The 26,927-nt window shown below is 41.9% G+C and overlaps 3 protein-coding genes across 3 annotated transcripts; 2 read left to right on the forward strand and 1 right to left on the reverse strand.

The window, feature by feature from the left end:
- The first annotated feature begins 1,828 nt into the window (after positions 1–1,828).
- Positions 1,829–14,820, forward strand: LOC120783389 (dysbindin-like). Its single transcript, XM_040116359.1, has 4 exons — positions 1,829–2,078; positions 13,515–13,667; positions 13,754–13,897; positions 13,983–14,820. Exons 1-4 carry the CDS (start codon positions 2,036–2,038, stop codon positions 14,240–14,242), a joined length of 600 nt encoding a protein of 199 aa, XP_039972293.1. The 5' UTR covers positions 1,829–2,035; the 3' UTR covers positions 14,243–14,820.
- Positions 14,821–14,938: 118 nt separating this feature from the next.
- On the forward strand, positions 14,939–22,336 carry cdh27 (cadherin 27). The gene is made up of 15 exons (XM_040159068.1): positions 14,939–15,391; positions 16,045–16,167; positions 16,533–16,682; positions 16,947–17,088; positions 17,182–17,345; positions 17,863–17,994; positions 19,259–19,441; positions 19,652–19,965; positions 20,044–20,186; positions 20,317–20,541; positions 20,646–20,867; positions 20,988–21,106; positions 21,657–21,704; positions 21,792–21,878; positions 22,008–22,336. Exons 1-15 carry the CDS (start codon positions 15,371–15,373, stop codon positions 22,212–22,214), a joined length of 2,280 nt encoding a protein of 759 aa, XP_040015002.1. The 5' UTR covers positions 14,939–15,370; the 3' UTR covers positions 22,215–22,336.
- Positions 22,337–22,514: 178 nt separating this feature from the next.
- On the reverse strand, positions 22,515–25,112 carry LOC120783390 (protein LSM14 homolog B-B-like). The gene is made up of 8 exons (XM_040116360.1): positions 24,986–25,112; positions 24,642–24,805; positions 24,384–24,513; positions 24,047–24,238; positions 23,843–23,920; positions 23,444–23,584; positions 23,160–23,286; positions 22,515–23,055 (listed from the first exon to the last, which is right to left on the reverse strand). Exons 1-8 carry the CDS (start codon positions 25,110–25,112, stop codon positions 22,899–22,901), a joined length of 1,116 nt encoding a protein of 371 aa, XP_039972294.1. The 3' UTR covers positions 22,515–22,898.
- Between the last annotated feature and the right edge of the window lie 1,815 nt (positions 25,113–26,927).

A 26,927-nucleotide genomic window follows, 5' to 3' on the forward strand; every position in this document is an offset into this window, starting at 1 on the left:
CACGCCCTGCTGCCTGTTTGCGTTTCATATATTTTTCCTCACTTTCTTCTGGCTTGCTGGCCTGTCTCTTTCATCTCATATTAAAACACAAGAAAGAGGGCATGGATTGTGCACAGCAGTCCTGGTCCCAGCTACTGATTTTGCAGGGCCTCAGCAGGTGAACCCCCAGTCACGAAAAAGCCCACGCATAATTTAGTTTGAGGTGAAGAGGACTTCTCGCTTTGAGTCACATCATGCTTCCTCTACCCACTCTCTCTCTCTCTCTCTCTCTCTGTTCATATCTCTGTTTTTTCTCTATCTTTTTTGTACACTTACTGAACACACACACACACACACACACACACACACACACACACACACACACACACACACACACACACACACACACACACACACACACACACAAGCTGGAGAAACCTCACGGTATGGTAAGATGCTGCATCGCAGTGTTTGCCACAACTAGCACATTTAGCCTAAACCACCACAACCACTGACATTTACACAGTGTGTTTTTATTGATAGAAATCACCGGTCACTCCCACCACTTCCCAACTGCTACATTACAGCCTGTTTTTGCAGTTTCATTTTGTAGGTTGGCACAGATGCCAAGTTTGAGTTTCAGCAGTGAAAGTTTCCATGCTTACTTTATGCATTTGTAGAGATAAGCATGTAAATGATTTTTCATAATTTGTTGTCTAATGTGAAGAATTTTGTACCCTTGTTTCTGAAAAGCGCTCTACAAATAAAGATACTTCATATTATTCTAAAGGAAACAAAATATCTCTATTTTCTGTTGATCAAAGTTATTGTACATGATCAGAAAGTTAGTTTGGTTTGTTCAGATTCTTGCAATGACTCACACCAGCAGCTTTTCCAGCCCTTCAACTGCAAGACACTCTTTAGGACACTTTTTTGCATCGAATGCCAACGCAGTGTTTCGGAAAAAGGCAATGACGTAACGCTGTTTTGTGAAGCCTCTGGATGCAAATATTGTCTAACTATCAAGTCCATCTTAGAGGAGGTGGAACTGACATCTGTTCTCCACTAGATGGTGTCCAGGACACACAGAGTCTCAGATACTACACTGTGGTCTGACAATTTTCTTGACTCTGGTTCCCATACAGTATAAGTAATCCACTTTTTCTCACCATTCAAGAAGACCTCTGAGAAATATGATTTCTTTATACTTACTTTCTGTGTAACAGTTAACATCAATTTTTAAAGCCAGTCTAAATGATCATACTTTTTAGAGAGATTAATAAATGTTTGATTGGAGTTACATTTTTTCACCAAAACCAGAATTGCAGTAAAGGACAAGGAAAATGTATCGTTTTAGCAGGTAATTGCACATTGTGTCTGCATTATAAAATCGTTTTGATACTCATCATGTCTCTGAATTCAAAATATAAAATTAATCTGTGGTGAGGAAAATGTTCTTTATGAAAAGCAAAAGCGTCATATAATGATTTGAATAATTATTAAAGACCAGGCATAATAATGACAATACGATAATAACACTGGTATTCTGTGTCTGCGAATGCAACATTTTTTGACATCAGTTGATCCTGAAGGTGAAACAGAAGAGATAGAGGGTTTAAATCTCCAATGAATAAAGGGAGTCAGGGAACAAGAGACAGAAAGGGAGGAGGGAGGGGGTTTTAAGAAGACAAAAATAACGGAGGCATGTGTCTGTCTCTCCTCGGTATTTTCCACTCTGTTACATAAAATCCCTCCTTCCCTTTTCTCAATCCCTTCCTCACTCTCCCTCAGCTCCTCCCCCCTCCCTGTCATTGGTCAGTTGGTCGGCTCCACAGAGCCACAAACTTGTTCTCGCCTCGTCCAAGTGGCTCAGAGTCCACTGAGGAGGAAAGAGGGAAGCGTGGAAGGAGAGCAACAGGGCGGCAGACAGCATTACTCACTCTGGAGCAGTTCCGAGTCAGCAGAGGAGATGAACAGCGGCCTTTCTGCTGAACTCTCACAGGGCTGACTGGCCATCACACACCCAATTATTATATTCTCACCATTCTCCAGCAACATGAGCTCCTCATCATCCAACCTGCACAACAAACGCCTACCCTGTGAGTAATTCCTTAAAACTTCTAAACCTTTTGCAGAAATTCATTAATTGCTTTAGGTGGATATCTCGAGATGTGACCACAGGTTTGCTCCATTGACAGAGTTTTCATTTTTAGATGTGGAGCAGGACACTAGAGAGGAGAAAGTTCTTCTCCATATTTGGTTGTCAGAATCAGAGCACACACACAGATTGAACATTTGAGGCAGAAAAGCTACACTGGAAGTTTGTGTGTGTGTGTGTGTGTGTGTGTGTGCAGTTTTATTTGAGGTTAAACCTGCATTTTTTCTACCTTTTCCCCAGCATGTACCACCTCTCAACATGTCAGTTTTCCTAGATGAAAATCAGTATTTATATTATATTAAAGGTCTCAAATTAATGTCAACTAAGTGAAGAAAAAGCCCAAATTAGCACTTTTTCTGACTATGTCTCGGAGATTTCTTTATGTAGCATAGACACTGAATTTATTTACGGCTCCATCACTCTGATGCATTTGCTGTGTGTGTGTATGTGTGTGTGTGTGTGTGTGGGAGAGAGATATAATGTGGAAGCTGGTGTGACAGCCCAGCCAGTGTGTTAAATAGCTGCCATTGTGTTGATGTTGCACTGAAGTGACTGGTCCAAGTGCTGTGCCAGCCAGAAATCAGACAGGAATGTTGAATCATCACCCTGAGCAATGTTCACTAATACCAAGTGAATAGGTCACACTCTCTGTGCACGGGAACAGGGATGCACCCCCCCACACACGCGCACACGCACACATACACACACGCACACGCACACGCACACGCACACGCACACATACACGCACATGCACGCACACACACACACACACAGAGGCCAGCTTGGATTTGGGCCACCACACAGCTCCTGACAAGACTTATTTCTAATGGGATTGTGCCTGCAGATCCCATCAGAGTCAACTGACTGCAGTAAGATCTGTAGCTTGTTCCATGCAGACACACCAACCCAGATAGGGCCTGAAATTGAATTAGCTCCGGTGAGATCAGTGTGTGATTTCATGAGGCTAAAAAGGATCAGGGCTGTGACTCCAGGGAAGGCATCTCCCACCTGTTGCTTGGCCCCCAGCCGTTGTGCCGCCATTCTGTCCCGTTTTGATTATTGTGGGAAAGTGCGAGAGAGAGACACATCGGTGTGCTGTGGAGTGAAGGACTGGCGAGCTGCGGAAAGCATGTTACAGGCGGACGGGTATTGGGTGTAAAAGGAATTTTTTTCTATACTCCATGTATTCGTAACCCAGTCCCCTTGGACATGACCCATATAAGACTGAGGAGGTAGATGCTTTTTAATGAGCAAATTAAATGGGTAAAAATCCATATCATGTCAGCCACACTCTGAGGGGTACACACAGTGTGTACTGTACCTGCTCTCTAGTCACTGGAGCTTAATGTCTGAGCTAGAACAGATACAAATGGGACCAAAATGAACACCCTGAAGAAGGTGTAAGCCAAAACATGTGAGCGTTTTTTTTTTTTTTTTTTTAACCTCCTTTACTTCGATCTCTTCAGAATAGATGTTTTGACAGTCACATTCTCACTCTTCTGATTTGCTTCTCTTGAGTGCTTATGCAGGGCCATGGTTATTGAAGACGCTGAGGGTGGGTACTTGGTATTTTTTGGTATCTTTCTTCATTCATTATTTCTCAACCAGAATTTTACTCATGGCAGTTTGGAGAAGGCTTTTAGAGCATTTAGACCTTTGTGTTGGAAAATAACGCCTCAAGAGTCTACAGTCATACTAGTGGCTCTGTGAGGCTATAGTAATCAACACAGCTGTGCAGGTTGTTGTAGGTCGACTAAAGATGGAATTATGCTTTTCTGAAGATACACGTAAACACGTAAACGTAAAAGTCGCACATACAGATACACTGTTCTTGTTACGTGCAGCCTGGAGAGGCATTTCACTTGTACTGTTACTACCACCGCTGTTTACGTCACTCGCTACTGATTGGCTGGGGCAAACAAAATAACACAACCCCCCTGTCCCAAACAGCAGTCAGATAATATGAACTCAATGTCAGACTGAATAATGAAATAAAAATTAAGTGGCGATTCGGTCTGGTTATCAGGCTGAGTAAACAATGAACTGATTGGATCAAATGTAAATATAACTTCATTTTTGGTCACAAAATAAAGTATTTCTGAATTTCTGGCTGCGCCCTGCACCTGTGAAGTTTAACTGGAGGCTGGTTTTTTGGACTGAACTGACTTGAGTTGGGTTGAACCAGGCACGATTTCCCTCTCAAATAGTCAAGCTTGGATCATACAGGTTTGTGTTCAGAGATATGAAGCGCCGTCTACCAGAATACTACCAGAAATCCTGCACTTCTTGTGGGGTTTAGCGTCAGGGGGAAAAATACTGATGGCTGCTGTCTTTTCTCAACAAGGCCACAGATGCTGGTCACATGGTCACGATGTGAATTTCCAGCAGTTCAGTCACTGCTGTTGAAGGAGAGGAAGTGATAATATTGTGTTAAGCTCTTTGAGAAATGCCAGGAAGACTAACCGGGAACGTCGCTTACTGATGCGAGGAAAGCTCACATGGTGCAAATACACAGATTATTCTATTACAAACAATGCTTCGTTGCATGTCAGCGCTTTAAGTTAATTATATGTGTGCGTTTGTGTGTGATAATACTAAACAGCCTTGCGTGGATGGCTGAATAAGGTTGCCATCAATTCAACAGTCTAAGCTGTGCAGCCCCCCGGGACGAAGACCAGCTCCTCTCATTAGTTCACCAACAAATCCATCCACTCACTGTTCAGCTGAATCCCCCGTGTATAGACAGAGTTAACGCCTCCAGGCATCCGCTGAGCGTTCAGGGCCCTCGAAAGAGAGACAACAGCAATTTATCATAGGAACACTCTTCCAAAATGTGTAAAACCATGTAACACAAATTAACCTGTTCAGTCTGTTAATCTGGATTTACTTCACTGACGTGCTGGGAGGAAACTGAAACCGCTGATGATCAAAGAAAAAAAGGGTGGGAAATCAAAGCTGACGAAGGATCAAATGACTGTGTAACATGTGAAAGGGGTCTCTCATAGCGATGAACTCAAACCTTCGGATCACTGTTTTGTTTTGAGGCTCGCAGTTTAACTGTTGTGATTGACTCCCGCCATGCTCACCTAGAGTTGAAATGATCAGCCGATTAATCGACAGAACATTTAAGGGCACCAATTTTTATGGGACCAATAATTAGTCGATTAAAACAGATGATAATCAACAGATGTTAAAGTGTAAATAATCCTCAGTTGCAGCCCTACTCTCATCAGTGTTGGTTCCAGCTGCAGCAGGCAGCTTTTTTCAGCAAAAAACTCTAAAAAAATCGACCTTACGATTCCCCTCAGACACGGTTAATGACTAGCTGGTGAACATAGTGGAGCATTTAGCAGCTAAAGAGCCAGATAGAGTGAATATTGGACTTCCATTGGTCAGGTCGCCAAATGAATGCTAATATTGCTCTGTATCTGCCGGTTGTAAAGAAGCAACTGTTTGCTAACGCGTTCCCCATGACAGCTTCAGAGGTGAAAGGTCAATATTGTGTTCCCAACTTGTTTCTGCTGCCCACGAGTGGCCCAAATAAATCTGTTCATGCAAGTTTAAGGCTTATGGACGGACACATCTACATCAAGGTAAGACAAGTTTATTGGTATTGCATCCTTCAGTCATAGAGGCAGTGTTTTCACTTATTTAACCGGATTATTTAACCAATTTCTCATTGGTTGATGAGGTTTGGTGACCTCATGAAATTCCAGCCAAGCTCCACCCAGCTCCAACCTTAACAGAGGCCTAATTAGCCAAGAAGTGAAAACACCTCTGTGGTTGTACAGGGTCATTTTGAAGGAACGGGAAAATGTCCACCAGAGTAGAATAAATTAAAAAAAAAAAAAAAGTGCAGTTAAGTTCAGATACGGTGCAGTATTACGTGAAAATTAATCAAATAATCAGATTTAAAAACATAAGGAAGCCCGAACCATGGTTACAATTATTGGTGAAGGTAACAGTTTTGAGCAACACGAGACAAAATCGAGCTGTAATATGGCTTAAATACTGTTCTCTCCAGGCCACCCTGCCTCAGTCTCAACAAACAGAGGAGAGATGCCTGAGCGACTGTGTTGAGTTTAACCAAACATTCCTACCGTTCTCCATGCTGAGGAGAGCATACTGGGGGGGGGGGCAGTGCAGCTTTCCCAGGAAGAACAGGGAGCCGTGTGAAAGTTGAAGTGACTGCAACTAGAGAGAGAGGGCAGCTCATGTGAGGATCTCTATCTCTCTCTCTCTCAGACAGAGCGAGAGCCCTAACCCTGACCCTTAGACACAGAGGATATACTCGGCCAGCCTTCACTTGATAATTCACTGTTTTTGCATGTGATTACAGATTTGATTATCTGATTTAAAAAAGTGAGGGGGATTTAAAACCATTAAAACCAGGTACAGAGTTTGAATGTTGTGGCTGATCGGTGCATGTTCCTCTGTCGGTCTGTTGACAACCACTCCAGTTGCACTTTGCTTTTAACAAGCAGTACAAACTCATTAACGCTAATTACTTTAATATAAGCTGGGTTACTTTACTGATGCAGAAATTCTATTACCCTGGCAGAGATTTGACCATTATTGGCTGTTGTATTTGGTTAATAACCTTATTCTATAGTTCATTAATAGTCATTCTGGATAAGAGGATTTGTATATGTAGAAAAAAACATGGATATGTCGGTACTTTGTCAGCTGGTGAAGCCTGTTGTGCTGATCAGAACTCATGACAGTCTGCTTGTGGGTTTATGGAGGGCAGTGGGACAGGACACTGACCTACAAACAGTCCTATTGTTAGTCTGGATGTAATCCAGGCAAGGGGGAAGGAAGGAGAGGGTTAACAATGATGTCATTGTTGTTCTGACAAACTGGGCTGTTGGTGCTGGACACTGCTTTGTCCCAGCGAAAACGGCCAGATCTAATATTCAAATAAAAACACACACACATGCCCGCACTGATTAGATAGACACACAAACACACATCAGTAGCTGCCATAAATAATTCACTGTCCTTGCAACCGGAGCCCAGTAAATGGCAGCTTTTGGAAAGAAAACAGGGAGCGAGAGAAACCAAGAATAAAAGTGTGAGACAGAGCAACTGCATTGTCTCGGAAGACGTTATTGTCCGTTCAACAAGCATGTCCACCTGCCTGTTCCACTTTAGTTCAAGGTATTTTCTGTTTTGAGCAAAGAGAAATGGTTACAAGGAGGCGATGCGATGGTTTTTAAAACTGCAGTCACTGGAAAATAGAAAACTGTAAAACAGGAGGCGTATTGTTACAGAGATTTTCAGGACGTGCTGACCAGGATGTGTTGAATCACTGGATGGCTTAAACATCATCTTTTTTCAGTGTTAGAGATAAATTTGTGCTGCACTTTATGGTTGCATCTCTGCTTGTGCAGTCAGAGCAGGTGAAAGTCTTCTACCTGTAGCCCCCCAGTTGGTCCACCCTCCTTTATGACCACTGAGACACCAGTAATTAATGAAACAGTCTTAGCAAAGAGACCGATCCACTAACGACCAGCTGTAGACTGTTAACAGCCTGCTGCCGCTGCTGAGGCCGGTGCAGTGCTGGAAGGTAGAGAAGAGACTCCCAGAAAAAAATAACAAGACATCCTCTTTAACTAATGAGCTTGTGCAGATTTCCCTCTCTCCCATCATACTGTACATTTTTAGGACATCGTCCTCCTCATGTTTAGCCTTTCTGCAAGTGTTCCCTTCCTCCTTGACCCCCCAACTACTACAGCACTATTACATTACAGTACTAAAAAAGAAATGAAGAAATACATAAATAAATAAATGATGGCGATAATGTAAAATAATGTAAAAATTAAAAAGGCATTTATTGGTGTATGTCTTGATTAATTACAAACATTGAATTATTTGCGCAGTTATTAATTATTTATTTCTGTATTGATTTTAGTCTTTGTTTAGATATGTATTCTTTTAACCATTTATTGCCATTTTTACTTATTTCTGTATTTATTTCAGCATTCATTTACATATTTACTCTCTCATTTACTTTTTCCATATTTAATTACTTATTTCTGTATTTATTTTAGCATTTATTTATATATTTATACTTTTATTTTTCGGCATAATTATTATTTTTTATGGATGAATAAGTCAATTTGCTTAAACCACTGACACTACAGTGCCTGACGCTTTTTCTTGGCGGCCTGCTTTTTAAATCTAATGGTGGGATAGCTGAGGCAACACATGGAAGCATGTACCACCACAACAGCCATTTAAACAGGGATGATCTAATCCATTTGTATAATGAAAACAACGTCTCGGGGAAAAAAAAAAGGCTCAGCGTGGATGAGTGGAATCAAACTGAGAGTCGGGCAAACTGCTCTATAATCAAAGCAGAGGAGGAAACGATGGTTCCCTTTGGGATTGTAGACCACGCTGCTCCGACAACCAAAAACAAACTGGCTCATCTGGCGAGGCAGTTTTCCTAGCCCTGTTCTGCCCTGACCTTCCCTCTTCCCCCTCACAGGGGAGTCTGCCTCTGAGCTCACAGTTTCATCTAGCACAGTGATGGGCTAATGGCAGCCTGTGGGTGACACCGAGCCCTCCTATCCCTGCATTTAGCCTCCAGATCAATGTGTTGCCTCCGCAGTTTGTGCAGTTGCTGCTTCTAAAACCAGCATTTCATGGGTCCTGTCCTTGAAAACGTGACAGGGGAAAGAGGCAAATGACACACAGATACTGAACAGATGCAGAGAATGACCTGATTATGTGCATGGTTTTACACTAGACAATGTGCTCTGTATGGACAAAAAGCTATAGTCAAATTGAAGACAGTAGAGCACTAAATGATCTCTGTATCATCATGTGGTGATGATGCATTACTGTGTATCTGCTGGCAGCTGTGCCTGGGTCCTCTGAGGAGTCTGTCTCATCATGACACAGTTTTCAGGCTTTTGGAAGTCCTTAAACTGCACACAGATATGCCCATTTCTTTTACTTAACAATCTGATCTGACTATTTTTCATTGGCTCTTCAAGCTAAATTAGCTCTAGGTAACAAATTAAAGACTGAGTTTAGGTGTACGCCCCCTCCCCTGCATCTAAAAAGGATTTCCTGTAACTGGCATCATGTCTAAGGAGTGCAGGCCAGTCCCGCTCCCTTACATCTCGGCTTTTTTCCAGCTCTGAATGGTCTCTTTCTCTCGCTGCCCCCTGAGCGGAGGATCTGGGTTTGTCTTTATGTGGGGAGGCAGAGCGAGACGCAGGCGCATCCGGCCCACTGTCTGTCTCTATCTTTCTGTCTGTTCCTGTCATTCTGCATATCCAGCTGGTCCTGAGTTCTGATCTATGACCTTTTCTTCCTCCAGTCCCAGAACACTCAGAGGAAGGAAGAGAGGATGGCGAAGGAGATAGAGTGGGTGAAAGAAAGAAAGGAAGGAAGAGAAAAAGAGAGAAAGAAAGGAAGAAAACAGAAGGAGAAACAGAAGGGACAGAAAGAGGCACAGAAAAAGAGAAAAAAGACATAAAAAGACACAGAACAAAGACAGAAAGAAAGACAGAAGCCAAGACAGACAGAGGAGGGAAAGAGACAAAAAGAAAGACATAAAAAAGGCAAAAAGGACAGCAAAAAATGACACAAAGAAAGAGACACAGACAAAAGACAGACAAATAGAGGGGAAAAGAAAGAGAGACAAAAATAGTGAGAGTGAGGCAAAAAATACAGAAAAAAGAAGAGAAAGAGAGAGAGAGACAGAAAGAAAGACCGAAGGGATTTGGATTTTTCAACTCTTTATTTAACTCAACTCAGCTTTATATTTACAATATGTGAAAGAGCAAAAAAGAAAACAATTTAGACTCAAATAACAGAATCAGAAGGAAAAAAATGACTAAACAGATAACTGTCCAAACACAAGTTTACCCTCTTTCTCAGAACACAAAAACCGTATCCAGACACTCAAATGTCTTGAAATCATTCAAGATCACTTTTAACCTAGTTTTTATCATTCTGATGAAAACTGTGTCTGCATTACAGTCCGCTGATCCGTCCAGTTTTTTTTTCCTTCCTGCTCAGGTGTACAGCCATCTTTGCCAGACCCAGGAAGAAGTTTAAAAGTTGACATTCTACTCACGCTTTCTGCCCACATTTGTAGCCCAGGATGAACATGTGTCTAGTAAAAATGACTCCATACAAATAAAACAGACACTTTAGCCTGTTGCAGTCCAGGAAACAATGAGAAACAGTTTCTCTAAGCGAACAGAACAGACAGCTTTCGGGAACATTTGGATTTAAAACAGCTCCTAAAACATTCACGGCAACAACACTATGTTAAAACTCCCCACTGTAAGTCTCCAACCCCGTTAGTTAACGGTGGTTTGTACAGTGTTCTCCATGAAGGTTTCGCATCTGGACCCAGACCCAGACCCACGTGGACCCTCCACAGTGTGACTGCCCAACCCCTCAGTTTTCCATTGTTTTTTTTATTTTAACAAACAATGGAAAACTGATGGAGAAAAAACCTATTAGATCAGGCTCACTCCTGCAGGTTGTTGATCTCTCCACCCTCTCTCCTGAGCAGCCACACACCCTCCAGACGTCCTGTGGCTTGATTCTAAAGACTCTGGGTTGTGGTCAGGCTGTAGCTGACTGGACTTGTGATCTCATCAGCAGTGGACACTGGGGTCAGAACTTTCTTGTGACAGAGGATTTTCTCGTGTGAGTGGTTGGGCTAATCAGAGGTCAGCGGGGTCGTCCGCGGCCAGGGAATCCGCATCGATCAAGGCGATTCAATGGAAAAAAGAACTGGATAGGGAAGCAAAATCAATCTGAGGATATGCATCTATAGCTAACCTTTAGTTCTCCATGGGCCTCAGCCTTTAAGTAGAAACAATCAATGCAGTGATCAATCAGTGTTTAACTGAGTGGGAAAAAACTCCAGGATCAGCAATTTGCTTAAACCTGTGGCCTGTAATGAGAGGTTTGCAGCATAAACATGCTCTTTAAGAGAAGGAAGGAAAGTCATTTATCCGATGCAATCTCAGTCTTTTGTCTGACATGATGTCCTTGGCTGGTCACATTAGACAAGGGGCTGTTTTTGCTCAAACGCACGTGTAGCTCCTGATGGTGACTCCGTCAGCGCTGCTCCCCTTAGACTCTTTAAGACTCTGTAGACTACAGGGTTTCTGAGTGTGTAACAGTGCAGTGGGTGGCGTGTCACAGGCTCACAACCTCAGACATCTACAGCAATGCCGCAAAGACAAAATGCCTTAAAGATGACTGACACTAGACAGACACCTTGTAATAACTTGCCATCTCAGTACAGTACCACTATTCCTTTTTAACTGCAACTACGGAGGAGCGGCTGCACTCTGGGACTGACTTCACTGTCAAACTCCTTCACTGCATAATCAGAATCCCTAATATCGCACCTCCTGCAGGGGACTCGTAGTGACACCTGCTTTATGTCTTTGGTAAAGACAAGTGATGGAAATGCCAGAGCCTTCAGGTCTGACATCAAATCAACTAAAAGCTCCAACATTTGAACCAAACACATAACTGCTTCTAGATTTATGCGTTTTCAGTTTACGGAGGATCCTGTCTATATTCTGTCTACACACACACACACACACACACACACACACACACACACACACACACACACACACACACACACACACACGACCTGTATGCCCATAGGTGCTGTCAGCCAGTCCAGCCCCAGGGTTGGAATTTCTCCTCTCCCTCTCCTCCCTCCAAAGCTGTCTGACCTAAGCGCTCCCAGTGCCGATGAGACCAGGGGACAGGCTGTCAGACAGGGCAAAGCAGAGCTACAGTGACAAGCTTGTGTCCTGCCGTCGCCACAGACATGTGTCCGGGCACGAGTCAGGGGCCGAGGACTGCGCTGATGCAGCACTCTGAAGAAGGCAACCTGTTGATGCTTTCAGGCAACATCTACATTATTTTGGACTTAAAGCGATAGCAGCTTTTTCCTGACTGCAGCAGTTATATGTTTGGTAGATTACGGAGGATTTGCGAAGAGGAATCTCTTCTGTTTTGTCAGGGAGAAAAGTAGAGTCCTTTCTTTTCCTGGTATTGTAAACATCCTGAGCATTGTTCACCGCATACGCAAGGTCTCTTCTTCTTTAAGATGAATTTAAAGAAAGAGTTCACTTTTGTGCTTAGAGTTAGATAAGAAGGTTGTTGCCACTCTCATATGTTTCATAGGTAAATACGAAGCTACAGCCAGGACACGGGTTGCTGAGCTTTAAAGTTGTTGGTAGGCAGATTTTGTTACCACTGGACAGAGCCAGGCTAACTGTTTCCCCCTGTTTCTAGTCTTCGTGCGGTTGCTGGCCACTGGTTCCAGCAACATATTTACCATACAGATATGAGAGTGTTATCAATCTTTTCATCTAACTTGACAAGAAAACATATTCGTGTATTTCCCAAAAATATTATATGTCGTTTAGCTCTGTTGCTGCCTTTATATTTCTAATCTATTTTACGTTTTTTCTTCATATTTGCAGACAATGTCGGAGAGATCAGACATGGTTTCTTCACACTAATCACAAGTGCGGTTTTCCTCTCAGTGGCAGTCATAGTCGCTGAAATTTTCAGTATTTACTGAGACCGGCATCTCCCCTCTAATTGTCCCTCCTGCAGTCACACTCTGCTGCAGTTCACCCCTCCGCTCCCACATTGGACTTGCACTCAGCTTTATTACAATGATGCCGATAAGGGGGGAACATGAGATTGCATGGTTTCTCAAAACAAGATTAACTTGATAAAAGAACCCGACAGCTTGCTTTTGCAGATCAATCTGTGGATCAGGACTGATTTAGAAAATGTACATGCCTGGTACAGTGGATATTTGGACGGTTGGTTCAATTAGCGTTCTGATAAAAGCAACAGTTTGCTTTATCTTTGTGTCAGTGGAATGAATCGTAACCCACAGAAATGAAAGTTAATTGGAATATAGAATGAAACACCATTGTTTACAGTTAAGATATCAACAATACCCTTTATTAATTGTGAGATATGTAATTGACTTTTCATAATGTTTCCATGCTATGTTTTATTTCAATAGTCAATTTCAGCAGAGTCCAAAAAAAGGGAAATCCACCTCCTTATACATGTCACTTATAGCTCAATGTCTCCCCCTTTTGGCTGCCAACACTTGACCACTGTGTGACTGTAAAATGGGTCTCAAACTACAGTACGTGCCGCATTATACAACAGCAGGTAAACTCACTGACTTGCACACCCATCAGAAACTAGTCTGTGACATCCCCATGTGTTGTGTTTGATTGGAATCCAGCCTTACATGATGTCTGGCCTCCAGACTCCTGGTGTCAGGTATAAAACTTTACCTGAGCTTGTATCTTATGTCCTGTCCTTCTGCTGTGTTTGCCAGCGGAGACGGAGCGAGGCCAGAGGCTCCCAGATGTGGACGCAGCGCAGCAGCTGAAGCTGAGAGAGAGACAGCGTTTCTTCGAGGAGGTCTTCCAGCATGATGTGGACGTCTACCTGTCCTCGGCGCACCTTTGCATCAGAGACTACAAGAGACGTGAGTTGGACTGTTGGTATTTCCTTCAATACATGCACACTCGCATAAAGACGCGGATAATTTCTTATCTTCCTGTCTTCTTGCAGCCCCGATTGGCAGCATCTCATCTATGGAGGTGAATGTGGACTTGCTGGACCAGATGGAGCTGATTGAGATCTCTGACCAGGAGGCTTTAGATGTCTTCTTAAGCTCTGGAGGAGAAGAGGGAGTGCTGAACTCCCCACTGCCAGGTATGGCAACTGGAAATAGAACAGAGATTACAAGAGATTTAACAGCAAAATGGCATTCCTGACAATGTTTTCATCTGACTCACAGTCCAAGGAAACAACAACAACGAGGAAGTCATCAGTAAAGGACTGTTTCGACACGTCCTTGAGAGTCATGACGCCAAGTCCCGCATGTCCTCCACATCTTCAAACTCCTCCTCCGACAGCCAGTCCACCAATACCAACGGGGGAGACACGCTTGTAGTCGGGTCAGACGATGAAGAAACACACACCAGCACTGTCAAGAGGAGAGCTGCGCCTCCAGAGATACAGAAGGTGAAAACTCAGATTCCGTCATCGTCTTCCTAGGACGCATCCTCCCCACAACACATCTCCACCTGCAGCACAGTAACTGACACCTCGGAGAGGGGCGAAGAGTGGACTTTGTGATGCAAGCCATTGAAAGAGGCCTCTCAACTACGACTTTCTTCCACACACTGGCTCTTATTGCTGCTTTCAACCTTTGCTTTGACTTATGAGTTGTAGGTTGGGCTCTGTGCGTGTTTTGGCGGGTATAGGGACAGTGAAGTGTAAATAAGGAGATTTCCAATGAATTATCACCTGTTTCCTTTCCTGTTTTGGCATGTTTGAAAGACAAGATTTATTCCGTTGTTACTGACCTCACAGGAGTTGTAGTTGTACAATGAATTTTGTACAGTATTAACCCATCCAAGACTGTAAAGCAAAGCCAGGAACAAAAAACTAATAATTGCATGAACTATGACTTCAGGTAAATTTGGTAAAAGGAGGTTTCTGAATCTTAAATGTGCTGTTTTTGAAAGCTACACACTGTCCTGGCAATGCAAACTCTCAGTTTTCTAGCTCTAATTTTAAATGAATCTCTAACAGGATTTCTTTGTTTTATCAATAAAGGAAAGAAAAATGTATTAATGTGTTCCTAAGAATCAACAAAACAGTTCCTGGTTATTTCGAGCTTCTTTGCAAAGTGTTGACAAGTGCTCAGCTGCTCCCAGACCGCAGTTAGAAAACCCTGAAACTATTTCAAGTTTGCAGAGCACTGAGACCATATTAAGTACGTTGAATCACAGGAATTAAATGTAGGAAAAGTGAAAAGATCAACTCACAGTAACAAACTGTTTTGCAAGATGGATGATTATTTAGCAAATACTACACATTGTAGATCTGTGACTGTAAAACAGTATTTCAAAAAGCCACATTCAATGAAAGCATTCTTCAATTCTATATAACCTCATGAGCAAACGGTGATATGCTTGAAGTTTGTAGATTGAAAATTGGTTGAATAAACAAGAATGCGCGCGCGCACACACGCACACACACACAAACTTTAACCTGTGATTATTAGATTCATGTGTGTGGGTGTTTGAAGCAGTGAGGGCAGGGTCTCATCTTCCTGCGCTCAAATGTCATAGAAGCCAGTCCTGAAACACTCGGAACTGGATGTACTGAACAAGCATCATGCTCTGCTTCCTCCTCCTGGTATGTAGCAACAATGACTTTAAATCTCTCTGTAATTACTTTAGTTTGAAATGAATGCTATCCCTTCAGTTTTATACCTCAATTTTTGATTAAATCCAGTGTTACTTACAGAGGAATATTTCTTTTTCTTTACTTGATGAAGGAAAGCACGACACAATAATACCTTAAATTATGTAATAAGGTTGCAAGGTTTTGATTATCATCTATTAAAAAAACCAGCCACTTCTATTTTTTTTCACTTATTGTCATCTTCAAGCATTGCTGGTCTGTAAGTTCAAGGACATATTGTGCAGTTGTTTTGTATAAGTCGTTGTCTTCGCACAGTTTTTAAGTGAGTCAGAAAATAATTAATTGGTGTAAAATGGACCTCTTATAAAGCATACACAATAGATAAAAATATTCTGTATGGTTATAACATAAGGTGTAAAGTGCAATGTGATACTGTTGTTTCTGAAATAATGAAAGTGTCCACACTTCATAGAAAACTGGTTCACCCACTATGAGGACATTAAGTCAAGTCAGTTCCCGAGTATACAAATTACGTAATTTATCAGCCCATACCTACTGCCTCAAACATTCCTACTTACAACATACTATGACTGTCCTAGAAAAGACTGCGACCTTCAGGTTTCGATTGGCTGTTTGTCTTTCAGGTTTATTATTTGTCAAGTGCAACATGTTCAGAGCTGCTGAACCGTCACAGAAGGACTTGGATTATTGACTCCTTCACAATTGAGGAGGGGCATCCAGGACCCTTCCCTTACGTGCTGGGCAAGGTGAGAAGAACCAAAAAAGTGAAGAATCTGGTCAGACTTTGTTTCAACGAATAAATTGTTTCACCAGAAAAGGCTAGAATTCATTTTTAAACTCAATACCAAATTTCATCAATCGATTAACCTGTTAATTATAACAGATATAGAAAATCTAAGTCTATCCAATCTAATCTAAATCAATTCTTTTAGCTGTCTTTATCCGTCTGTAATGAGCTTTATTTTGACACCTGCAATGATTTTCTTCAAACTTTATCATGTCTATCCAAAAATGGAGATCACAAGCTTTTCATCATGAAAATTTATAACTGATGAATCCAAGTCTCAGACTCCTAAAAGCTGACTGTGAAGTGTCCGGTGCCGTGTTGTAGGTATATATTGAGCGGGACTATCGAGTATACTTTGATCTCTATGGGGAAGGAGTGGATGAGGAGCCAAAGGGAGTCCTCTCCATTCATAAAGAGTCTGGCACGGTGTCTGTCCACAGGGCTGTGGACTATGAGGAAAAGACAATGCTTAAGGTTAGACTTACCACCTACTACATACCCACATCTCATCTATATTGATGTAAAAGTCTAAACACTGATCAACACTGCACAGTCCGTCATATAGTTATTGGTATTATATATTTGGAGTGCACAGAAGAAGGAGACACAGTGGAGCTGTACAATATATTTTAATCTTTGTTTTACTCCATTTTATATCACAATTACAATACCCAACAATGGATTCATATTTTTTCTTCATATTGTGACTAACTTTGAGTCATATCTTTCAATCCACAGCTGAAATTTGAGGCCAGAAAGACAGGGTCATCAATTGACACTAGATTAGGGATTGAGATTTTCATAAGGGACATCAATGACAACCCACCACGTTTTCAGAGGGATCTGTATGAAATCAGCATTGATGAGCAAAACACACAAGGTAGAGACTATAGTAAATATGCCTCTTCTTTTTTACTGTTTTTTTTCTCACAAAGTACGTCCCTTCCTACTTCTCTTTGTCATTTCCCGCAAGGCTCCCATCTCCTGACTGTAGTGGCCTACGACAGAGACCAGAGAGGGACACCCAACTCCACATTCCACTATGAAATCAAATCTGTGTCTCCAAACCCTCCAGACACTGAATTCTTCATTGATGAGTCTGGAACTGTTTCTTTCAAAGGATGTTTGGATCATGAGGCAAGAGCCTCTTTTTTTTTTTTTTTTAATATGCAAGAATCGCGTGTCATACAGCATACAGTACGAATTATAGTAGCATTTCCTGTTCGGCTAGTTCTTCACCTGTAACACAGGACATTTGCTGCAAACATGTACAGCATACTTGCTTTGAGCACTGTCTATTTACATGCCAAGTATTTTTAAAACACATTTATGAGCTGCAGGGTGAGTTTAAGAATTTTTTTTAAAAGTAATTTAATTCAGTATCTATATTAGTCTCAGCAACACTGAATTTGTTGCAAAAATTACATCATATATAACAGATTTATTTATAACAAAAAAGAGTATACCTGTAACAAATTAATTTTAATTTAGAAAACTACATTTTGTGCAAAATGATCAAGCTTCTTTACAAGGAAATGGATGCAGGATACACTTACCATTATGGAAGAAAAATATGACTGGCTCAGTGGCCAGTTCTGTATGTAGAAAGGACACTATTGATATAATCTAATAATTTTCAATGGATTATATTAAGGTGGCTGAAATGTTCACAATACTGGTGGAGGCCAAAGACCACGGTGAAGTAGTCAGCCTGTCCAGTTCAACCACTGTTGTCATTCATGTCCAGGACGGCAACAACCACCTCCCAACCATCAGCGGACAAACGGTAGGCACGGCCAGATTAGCCTCCAAGGAGGCCCCGGGGAAAAAATGTTGTTTTTTTGGGGACCCAAAACCCAACCAACAATTTTGACAATTGTTCCCAGTAAGTTGTATTTTAAGCAAAAATCCACTGTTGCCAGGTTTTCAGGTGTGAAAATATTTGAAAGCTTTCCTAGTTCTCGATTATAATAAGGTCAACATCTTACATTTTTGACTCTTGGTCAGACACAGGATGGAGGACGGAGATCCTGACATAGCTGATGTTGTCTTTCAGTGGTGCACATTTCTAACAAATTTGCAATCTAATTATGAATAACCAAATAATATGGAGTAAATCTGGCTTTCGGGGCTCCTGGGCAGTCGCCCACTTTGCCCCTTTGGTAATCCAGCCTTGATGGTAGGCAGCCATCTCAGTTTACAAACTCTCAACACCATCATGACCACACATTTAATCTTTTATGCTGATGTACAGTGCATACAGCATTGTTAGACATCACATATAACTGCTCTCTTAAATGAACGGAAGAGGCCATGTTCTTTTTAAATTAATAATTTTTCAATTCAGGTTAAATGTAGGAGGTTTTTTTTTTTTTTTTACTTGTCTATTATAACTATCAATAGGGATTTGCATAATGACTTCACATTAACAGAATTTTTCAGTATCAATTCATAGGCCTAAGAAATATTCTATGTAATAACAGGATGTAAATGCTTTTGTCTTTAAATTCAGTATACAGATATATTTTTTTCACCTGTTTTTACACTTCCTTTTAATCTGCTTGTCCATACTCCTGTGAAAAGTACACTGTATGTTCAGTTAGACAGTATGCAGCTATTTTCTTGCCATAACCAAAAGAATATTCAGCAACTAAGATGAATGTCTAAATTCTTCAGGAATTTTTTCACATTGTTACTATCTTGGGAGTCATTTGCAGGGAAAATGTCCAAAATAAAAAAATCTATGAAAGGAAAACCTCAAGTTAATATATGACATATATACAATATTTTAATATATACAATAGATTTAATATAGATTTTCTTTGTTATTTTCTACACTATGCCAGTGTTTATCCAGGTAATTTTACACATTTATTTTGCCAATATGAGTCAATAAACAACAGTATAATCAACTCGAAGTAACCGTATGTAAAAAATATACAATTATTAACACATCCTGTGTACAGTAGCAGCTTGATTCTAGCAGTACTAACAGGTTTCTACATTTCGCTTTTTTCCCCTGACCTCTGCACCTTGTACTGAAACGACAGGGCACCGGCACAGTGAAGGAGGATGAGACTGGATCTTCTCCCCTGCGGCTGCATGTGACTGACAAAGACAACCCGAACAGCCCAGCATGGAGAGCCAGATACACCATACAGGGTGACCAGGGAGAGCACTTCAAGATTGAAACAGACCCAGACACCAATGATGGAATCCTGACAGTAGTAAAGGTAATGCTGTTTGGCTGCATGCTTTACATTAGAGTATCACCCACCTCGAGTCTGACATGAAATAACTACACGCATGTTTTGTCATAAAACATCTGCTTGATTTGAAGTTAATGTTTTCAAATGAAATGCTTTAATTGAGCTAGAAAATGCTTTAAGCATTGTACATATATAGTAAATTAACAATTTAACATAAGTGCTGTATAATTTCAGCCTTTGGACTTCGAGGAGGGAGCACAGAGGGAGCTGTCCATCTCTGTGGACAATGAGATGCCATATTTCCTCTGCGAAGTGAAGGAGAGGACGTCCTCAGGCCTCTGGATAGTTGATACCAGCACAGGGAATGGTCCTGGTGCAGGTCAACCTCACACTGTAAAAGTCATCATCAGCGTGGAGGACACCAATGACCCCCCAGTGTTTAGTGAGGCTGTCAAAGAGCCCACATTGCTGGAGAACGCACCCATTGGAACCTGGGTAGAGAAAGTGACTGCTGTTGATCCTGACTCCAGTCACGCAAGAGATTTTGTGTAAGTGGGATGTTAGTGTTGATGTATTTGAGCTTTTATGTGGGATCTTCTCCTAAGTAACCTCTTTTTTGTCCACAGGTACAAGGTAGGAAGTGATCCTGCTGGCTGGGTGACGGTGGATCCCCACACAGGCGACATCACAACAGTCAAAACACCAGACAGAGAATCTCCTCATGTCGTTAATGGAGTCTACACCATCTTACTGCATGCAGTGGATAATGGTAAGACTCAGGGTGTTGCGGATTGCACAGACAGAAACCAATTATTTCATATTCTCATGAGCGACGAAATGTTTCACTCACGTTTCCACTGCTTTGTGATCCTATTTAAAAAAAAATAAATCTTGGACAGGAAATCCACCCCTGACAGGCACAGCCACACTGCGAATCTATGTGACTGACCAGAATGACAACGTGCCACAGCCAATAGTGCACTACTTGGATGTGTGTGCGTCAGACAGCCCCACTACCACCAACATCACAGCCTTTGACCTGGACGAAAACCCCTTCGGAGGGCCTTTCACGTTTGAACTGCTGGGGGATGTCAAAGGAAAATGGAAACTGAATCCCTCAAATGGTAGACAAACCAACGCTACGTAGTTAAATATCACAGCAAAAAAAAAAAAAAAACCCAAAAAACCCCCAAAAAACCCCATTGAATTTTGTGATTATTTCACACAGGTTACACAGCTGGTCTGGTGAAGGAGCCCGGTGTGTACGCCGGACCCCACACAATAGATCTGAAGATCTCTGACATGCAGGGACAGTCTGGCGTTTACAACCTCAGTTTGACCGTGTGTGACTGCTCTGGGGCGGCCAGCTGCCGAACCCGCCGAGACGCTGCCCCAAGGGCTGCCTCTGGTGCTATAGGCCTAGTGTTTGCCTCACTCTTTTTACTGCTGTGTAAGAAACTGCCTCGCTGCCTTTGTTAGTGCCAGAGTACACTGTAACATGCATTGTTACATATTACAGTTCTGACAACTCGCCGCAAGTCAAATTTTCTCGTCTGTGTGTCACTGACAGTCCTGCTGCTGATGGCAGTTGTCATCTCCCGCAGAAAAGAGTTCATCACTTTAGAGACAGCTTCATCGGGAGAAACCCTCCTCACATCAAACACTGAGAAACCGGGCACAGACTGCGAGGTCACAGCTCAGACACTTCTGCAAACAGACCTGTGACATGTTTTCATACAATAAGTAACATTTTTTCTTTTTTTAAAAAAAAGGTGCCTGATGGTGTCCTCGCAGTGTCCACTGATAAGAAGCACCACGATTCATCTAACTTGCAAGGTCTGCATGGTGGGATGCAACACAGTAATTTTTCAACTAGGGTGGGTACTAATGGAATTAAATAGACATCTTTTCACTGGTTAAACTGCGGAATTTGAAGTAGATCTGTGTAACATTTTTTCAGAATTTTTTGTGGAACACCAAGCTGGTCTCACATGTATGAGCTTATTGTACTTTAATTCAGCAGTTTCTCACAGATGCTCGTGTCATTCTGTTCAACAGGATATGGAGCAGAAGACATCAGTTTACAGAGGGGAAAATCAGGTCCACTTACTCACTGACAACTGCAACCATGTAAATGTGCATCATTGAAGGAAAATCATGTGTCACAACTGTAAGTTCAAATATTTACTTTTATCTTTGCTCCCCTCTTGGTTTCAATCACACTTTCCTCCGATCTTAGATGACCTGGAATTCTTTTATAACCAGTCACTACAACCACATCCACCAGGTAGGGTTACAGTTGATTGGTTGTGCTTATCGTTACTTTGAGGCGGCTGCTGAAGAAACTTCTTTATGTGAACTTTGTCATTTACAGTTTGAGGACATGAGCATAATGAATTCCCTCAACCAAAGGAGCACGAGCTATGCGTCGGGTTTGCCTCTCCCCGCCCTGCTTTATTGGGTTGGTAGCGTACACAAAGTATTCTGTACAGTTTAAGGGCAGTGCTGTGACTTGTGTACTCATAAATGCGCGCAGGAGCCTGTCGCAGTCAAATCACTTTATGTACTTTGACTTTGATATTGTCCACAGAGGCTCTCCTCTCTCCGGGAGACAGAGGATGACCTGCTGGACTATCAACCTTACCTGTACGCAGAGGAGGGGGACTCGGACAACGTCTCAGAGCTGGAGAACATCACCATTCCTGATGAAGATTCATTCCAGAAAGCACTAAAAGACTTGGGCCCCAAGTTCAACCAACTGGCTTCCATTTGCAAGCCACCACAGATACAAAAGTGAGCAGGGGAAAAGAAAAACACTGGACATTTGATTGACTGCACAGGCTGTTATTCTGTTTAGTTTTAAAAAAAGTGAATGATGTTAATGTGCGTTATAAAAATCGTTGGGTGCAGTATGTTAAATTAGAATTTAGAGTTGCAGAAGAAAACCAGTCTGTTAATTACATTATTTAATAACAACTGCTACACATTTCGCCAGAGTTTTCATTTTACAAGAAGGGGGGGCAAAAAAAAAAAAAAAAAAAAAGTTCAGCTGTCAGTCCATTGAACTTTATGACAGTGCTCCAAGACTAATTTGGAGTTACATTTTTGCGATCAATTAGACATATTTAATACAGACATTTAGCAAAAAAATTAAATGCATGCCTGCTGGCCTGTTCAAAATTACACATTCCACATTGCACGCTTCTAAATTAACTACCGTTGAATAAATTTGTTTTTAGTGCACAGCTGCTGGATTAAAAATAAATTGCTCTCCCATTTCATATAAAGGGTCCAAAGTGATGGAGGAAAAAAAACAACAAAAAAACAAAAAAACAAAAACAAAAACCTAAACAAAAAAAAAAAAATCTCTGCTTCAAGTCCTTCAAAAAAGGGGGAAAATAGGGAGGTACTTTTTTAAATTAGTAGAAAACTACTCTATTATTTACAGAAAAGGGTAACAAAAAGACAAACAGAAAAGCCTTCACACCCTCCCACTACCAACTTTCGGGAGGGGTCGCTGCTCAGCGGTGCTCTGCCCTCTGTGTCCTTGGCCTCTGAATCCTCTGCCTCTCAAGAAGCGACCGGGAACTCCAAATGTTTCCATGTTCAACTTTTTCTCCTCTGCCCACGTGGTTCTCCTGAGGAGGCACAAAAATAAATAAATGAATGAATCAATAAAACTGCAGAGTAAGGCAAACTCCTGAGGTAAGACAGAGACAAATAGCAGAGGTTGTGCAATCACCGGGGCTTAAGGTCTGATGAGATGTTGTCAAAGAAGCATTTCGCTTTGTCGTAGTACTTATCGCTGAGAGTTTCCTCCTCCTCCATACCCTGACTGTCTGGGACCTTTGCAGAATCCACCTTTTCAACTGCAGGAATTCACAAAAGAAAGAAGGTAAATTTATGTACCCCTAAACATTTTTTTACATTACGTCTGCTAAAACTGAAGTGACTGACATGCTCTGAGGGGAGAAAAAAAAAACAAAAAAAACAACAAAAAAAAAAAAAAAACACCCAAACACATACCTACAATCTCCTTTGTAAGATCATCTTTAAACTGAGCGTTTGCAGTTTCAAAATCAAAATCTGACTCAAACTGCAAACTTGTAGCCTTTGGGTTTTTCACGAGGAGTTGGCCTCTGCTTCGGTTCCTTGACCTGCGACTGCCTGCACATGACCACCGGAAAAAGTTCAGACAAATACAACACATTACTGTAAAACTGGTTTCATACCTTTTTTACGTTTGTAACCTCTCTTAAAAGACAGGCGAGCAATATTTGTTTACTTTGGGAAAAAAAAAAAAAATTCCAGTACTTTTGCTTTCCTCAGATGTTTCTTGACATAACCAGACGAGACAAAACCAAACAAATACTGCTACTCTGTCTGTAAGGATTAGCTCATAATGTGCATTTTTCATTTTGATACCTTGTTTTTGCCTTTGCTTCTGGTTCTCAGTACTTTGGCTTTGAATCTTAGTTGCAGTTGGCTGAGATGGTGCCAGACCTAAACATGAATAAATAAATAAAAGAAAAAGTATAAAAAGGTTTTTCTTATTTCACTTGGATTAAAAAAAGGAATGCAAGAAATTCAAGATGATGGATGTTAAGAGCCACTGTTAAGTCTGCTTACTGGAGGGTACATTCTCCTTCTGAAGATGGGAACCATCTCGGCCAGAGCGTTGGGGTGGGCGAACAGGCTGTCTGCTCTGTGGCTGGGTTGAGGTCTTTCCCCTTTTCTGGGCAGCACTGGCCATTGGCATGGTCTGGACAGCCTGCTCGACCATGGGGGCTCTTCTGGCTGGGATGCCATGAAATCCCGGTACTGGGAGCAAAGGGACAAAAATGGTGTGGCTTGATCAACTGCAGATACACGAGAGAAAAAACAGCCAGACATCTCGTAGTGTGGGCAGAAAGCCCGGGAATATCGTCACAGATGTCTGATGTGTCCAAGATGTCATTAACTGTACCTAGACCCAGTGCTGCACTGTACTGCTGGTTGAGTAGAGAAGTGGCGGCCAGCTGGTTGTAGGTGGGCATCATGTCCCTGTATGGACTCCATCGTGGGTGATACGCAGCAGAGGCGCTGCCAATGCATGACTAAAAATCAGAAAAAATTGGGAAAAAGGAACTGGGTTCATCATTTGTGAATATTGTGACTTTATCTATGACAAATACATCTACAAAGTGGAAAGACAGTCAGACAAATCTCCCTGAGCCACACACACCTGCACAATAGCAGGGTCACGGGGCAGTCCATGGTGTGGTTTTGGTGGTTCGGACACAGTGATATCCTTGATGTCACTTCCTCTGAAAATGATGTATTCATAAATTTCATCCTTCGGTGGCACCGGCCTATCAGTGTGTCGGTCCTCTGTCCCATAGGACTTGACTGTTGTAAAAGATAAATACAAAGTGTGATTTTGTTCGGTCCAGCGTTCGGCATCCAGCATTCCCAATTTAACATAGAAATAAATGTCAAACAGGGGGCAGGAGAAAGACAAAAAATAAATACAAACAAACAACAAAAAAGCCACAAATGTGGCCTACATACTGCAAAGTATCAGCCTACCTTTGGCTAAAGCAACCGTGGACCTATCTGTGTCCACAGAGGACAATATTCCCTCGTATCGGATCTGCGCCTTGGATATCAAACTGATTTTACTGCCGATGTAAGGGGTCCCTGCTCCGGCACTCATGTCTGCGGTGAGAATGTCTTCGAACTGACGAGGAGCGGCCGAGGAGAAAAAAAAAAAAAGTCCCAGCGCATTAAAGCACGGCACACATTAAGGCATAGACTCCCCAGCAACGTGCATAATTAGCCGACACCTGCGCGCTTTATAAGCCTGGCCGTGACGCCGCGCTCGGCCTCGGGGCCACCTGCTCGCCGAATAGGGTTAGTTTCTTTAGGCGGCCGGCGCACACCGCGGTGGGAACGACGGCAGACCCGTGGACTCTGGGGCCTGGGTAACACTGGACCACGGACACAGACGCTCGGGCCGGGCGGGCTTGCGGCAGCAAACCGGCCCGGTTGGTGAAAGCCGCAGCGGAGGGGTCATGGGAAAATGGACCCCTAAATACTCTAATACACTCATTGCCGATACATGCAATTGCATATTTTGTTAACTTTTTGCTTTCGTGAACATAAAAAACAGAATTAAACGGCAACAAACAAAATTAAGCGGCAATTGTGACATGGGAAAAAAAGTTTGGGCGCCCTACCACTTGTGAAACACTAAGCTTCAACTCCTTAGGCCGTCACTGGAAACATCAAGAAAATATGGAATTTGCTCAGTGATGCCCATACTCTTGCATATAACTTTATATGAAAAGTGTATACAAGTAAAGTACTTTATTCTGTAGTAGTTTGGGGGTTTTGTAAGGCAGGTCATTGTCATTAGGAATTGTCAGCTGTTGATAGATTGTCTGACTCTTCAAAGCTTGTGGTAACACTCAACAACCATCAGCAGCTGACCGAGGATCTGACAATGAAGTTAACTGATGCCTACAAAGCAGGGGAAGGCTGTTAAAAGATATCAAAGTCCCCCCAGCTTGAAATTTCATCAACAAATGGCAGGTAAGGGAAACGGTGGAAGTCAAGACAAGGCCAAGGAAGGCCAGGAAAACTTTTGGAAAAAAACTGCATGTCTGCTGGGCAGAAAGGCAGTGGAAAACCCCTGAATGACCGCAAAGGAGCTGCAGGAAGGTTCAAAGCAACATCCGGATAAGCCCGAGTCATTTTTGAAACAAGTTCTATGGACAGATTAAGCTCTTTGGCCACAGTCATGATTGTGGCCACAGCCGCAGCATTTGATGAAAAGAACCCCTTGCCAACTGTAAAACATGGGGGTGGAAATATACTGCTTTCGTGGTGCGCGGCAGCCAGGGGCACAAGAAACACTACACAGATACAGGAAAGAATAGATTCCACCAAATATCAGCAAATTCTGGATACAAACGTCATGCAGTCAGTTGAGAAATTGAAACCAAAAAGAGACTGGTTTCCATAACAGGACAACAATCCAAAGCCGACCTCAAATTCCACCATTAACTACTTCAAGAGACACAAGCTGAAGGTTTTGGAGTGGCCGTCACAGTCCCCTGACCTGAATGTTAATGAAAATCTGTTGGTACATCTTAAACATGCAAGACAAAAAGTCCAGTTTATTACTTTTGGTTTTGTTTTCTATTTCTGGAGTTCATGAAATAAAAAGTAAAAGTGCATGAACATTTGAAAAGAAAGCTCTTTTTCAGTTTGCTGCAGGGGTTGTATTTATTTTTCACTTGAAAAATAAAAAAAATTAAGCCAAACTTTTGCATACAACTGTATATGAAAAATGTAACCAGTAAAGTACTTTATACTGTAGTAGTTATGGGGTTTTTAGTATTTTGTTATGCATTAGCCGGCGCACCTCTATGGACTGTAAATTTGAAAAGAAGAAAAAAAAAACAAAAAAACATTGCAGGTTTTACTTTCCTTTATGTGTTAAAATATAGATCCAAATGTAATTTAT

This window comes from Xiphias gladius, chromosome 21 (genome assembly GCF_016859285.1).
Source record: "Xiphias gladius isolate SHS-SW01 ecotype Sanya breed wild chromosome 21, ASM1685928v1, whole genome shotgun sequence".
In the NCBI taxonomy this organism is placed as follows: domain Eukaryota; kingdom Metazoa; phylum Chordata; class Actinopteri; order Istiophoriformes; family Xiphiidae; genus Xiphias; species Xiphias gladius.

Bases quoted from the DNA above. Each gene is read 5' to 3' on its own strand.
- LOC120783389 (XM_040116359.1), top strand. From the start codon at position 2,036: ATGAGCTCCTCATCATCCAACCTGCACAACAAACGCCTACCCT. The intron at 2,079-13,514 runs GTGAGTAATTCC...TGTGTTTGCCAG, and splicing joins GCACAACAAACGCCTACCCT to CGGAGACGGAGCGAGGCCAG. The intron at 13,668-13,753 runs GTGAGTTGGACT...GTCTTCTTGCAG, and splicing joins CATCAGAGACTACAAGAGAC to CCCCGATTGGCAGCATCTCA.
- cdh27 (XM_040159068.1), top strand. From the start codon at position 15,371: ATGCTCTGCTTCCTCCTCCTG. The intron at 16,683-16,946 runs GTTAGACTTACC...TTCAATCCACAG, and splicing joins AGGAAAAGACAATGCTTAAG to CTGAAATTTGAGGCCAGAAA. The intron at 17,346-17,862 runs GCAAGAGCCTCT...GATTATATTAAG, and splicing joins AAGGATGTTTGGATCATGAG to GTGGCTGAAATGTTCACAAT.
- LOC120783390 (XM_040116360.1), bottom strand. From the start codon at position 25,112: ATGAGTGCCGGAGCAGGGACCCCTTACATCGGCAGTAAAATCAGTTTG. The intron at 24,806-24,985 runs GTAGGCTGATAC...CTTTTACAACAG, and splicing joins CACGGTTGCTTTAGCCAAAG to TCAAGTCCTATGGGACAGAG. The intron at 24,239-24,383 runs GTACAGTTAATG...CTTTGCTCCCAG, and splicing joins CAGTGCAGCACTGGGTCTAG to TACCGGGATTTCATGGCATC.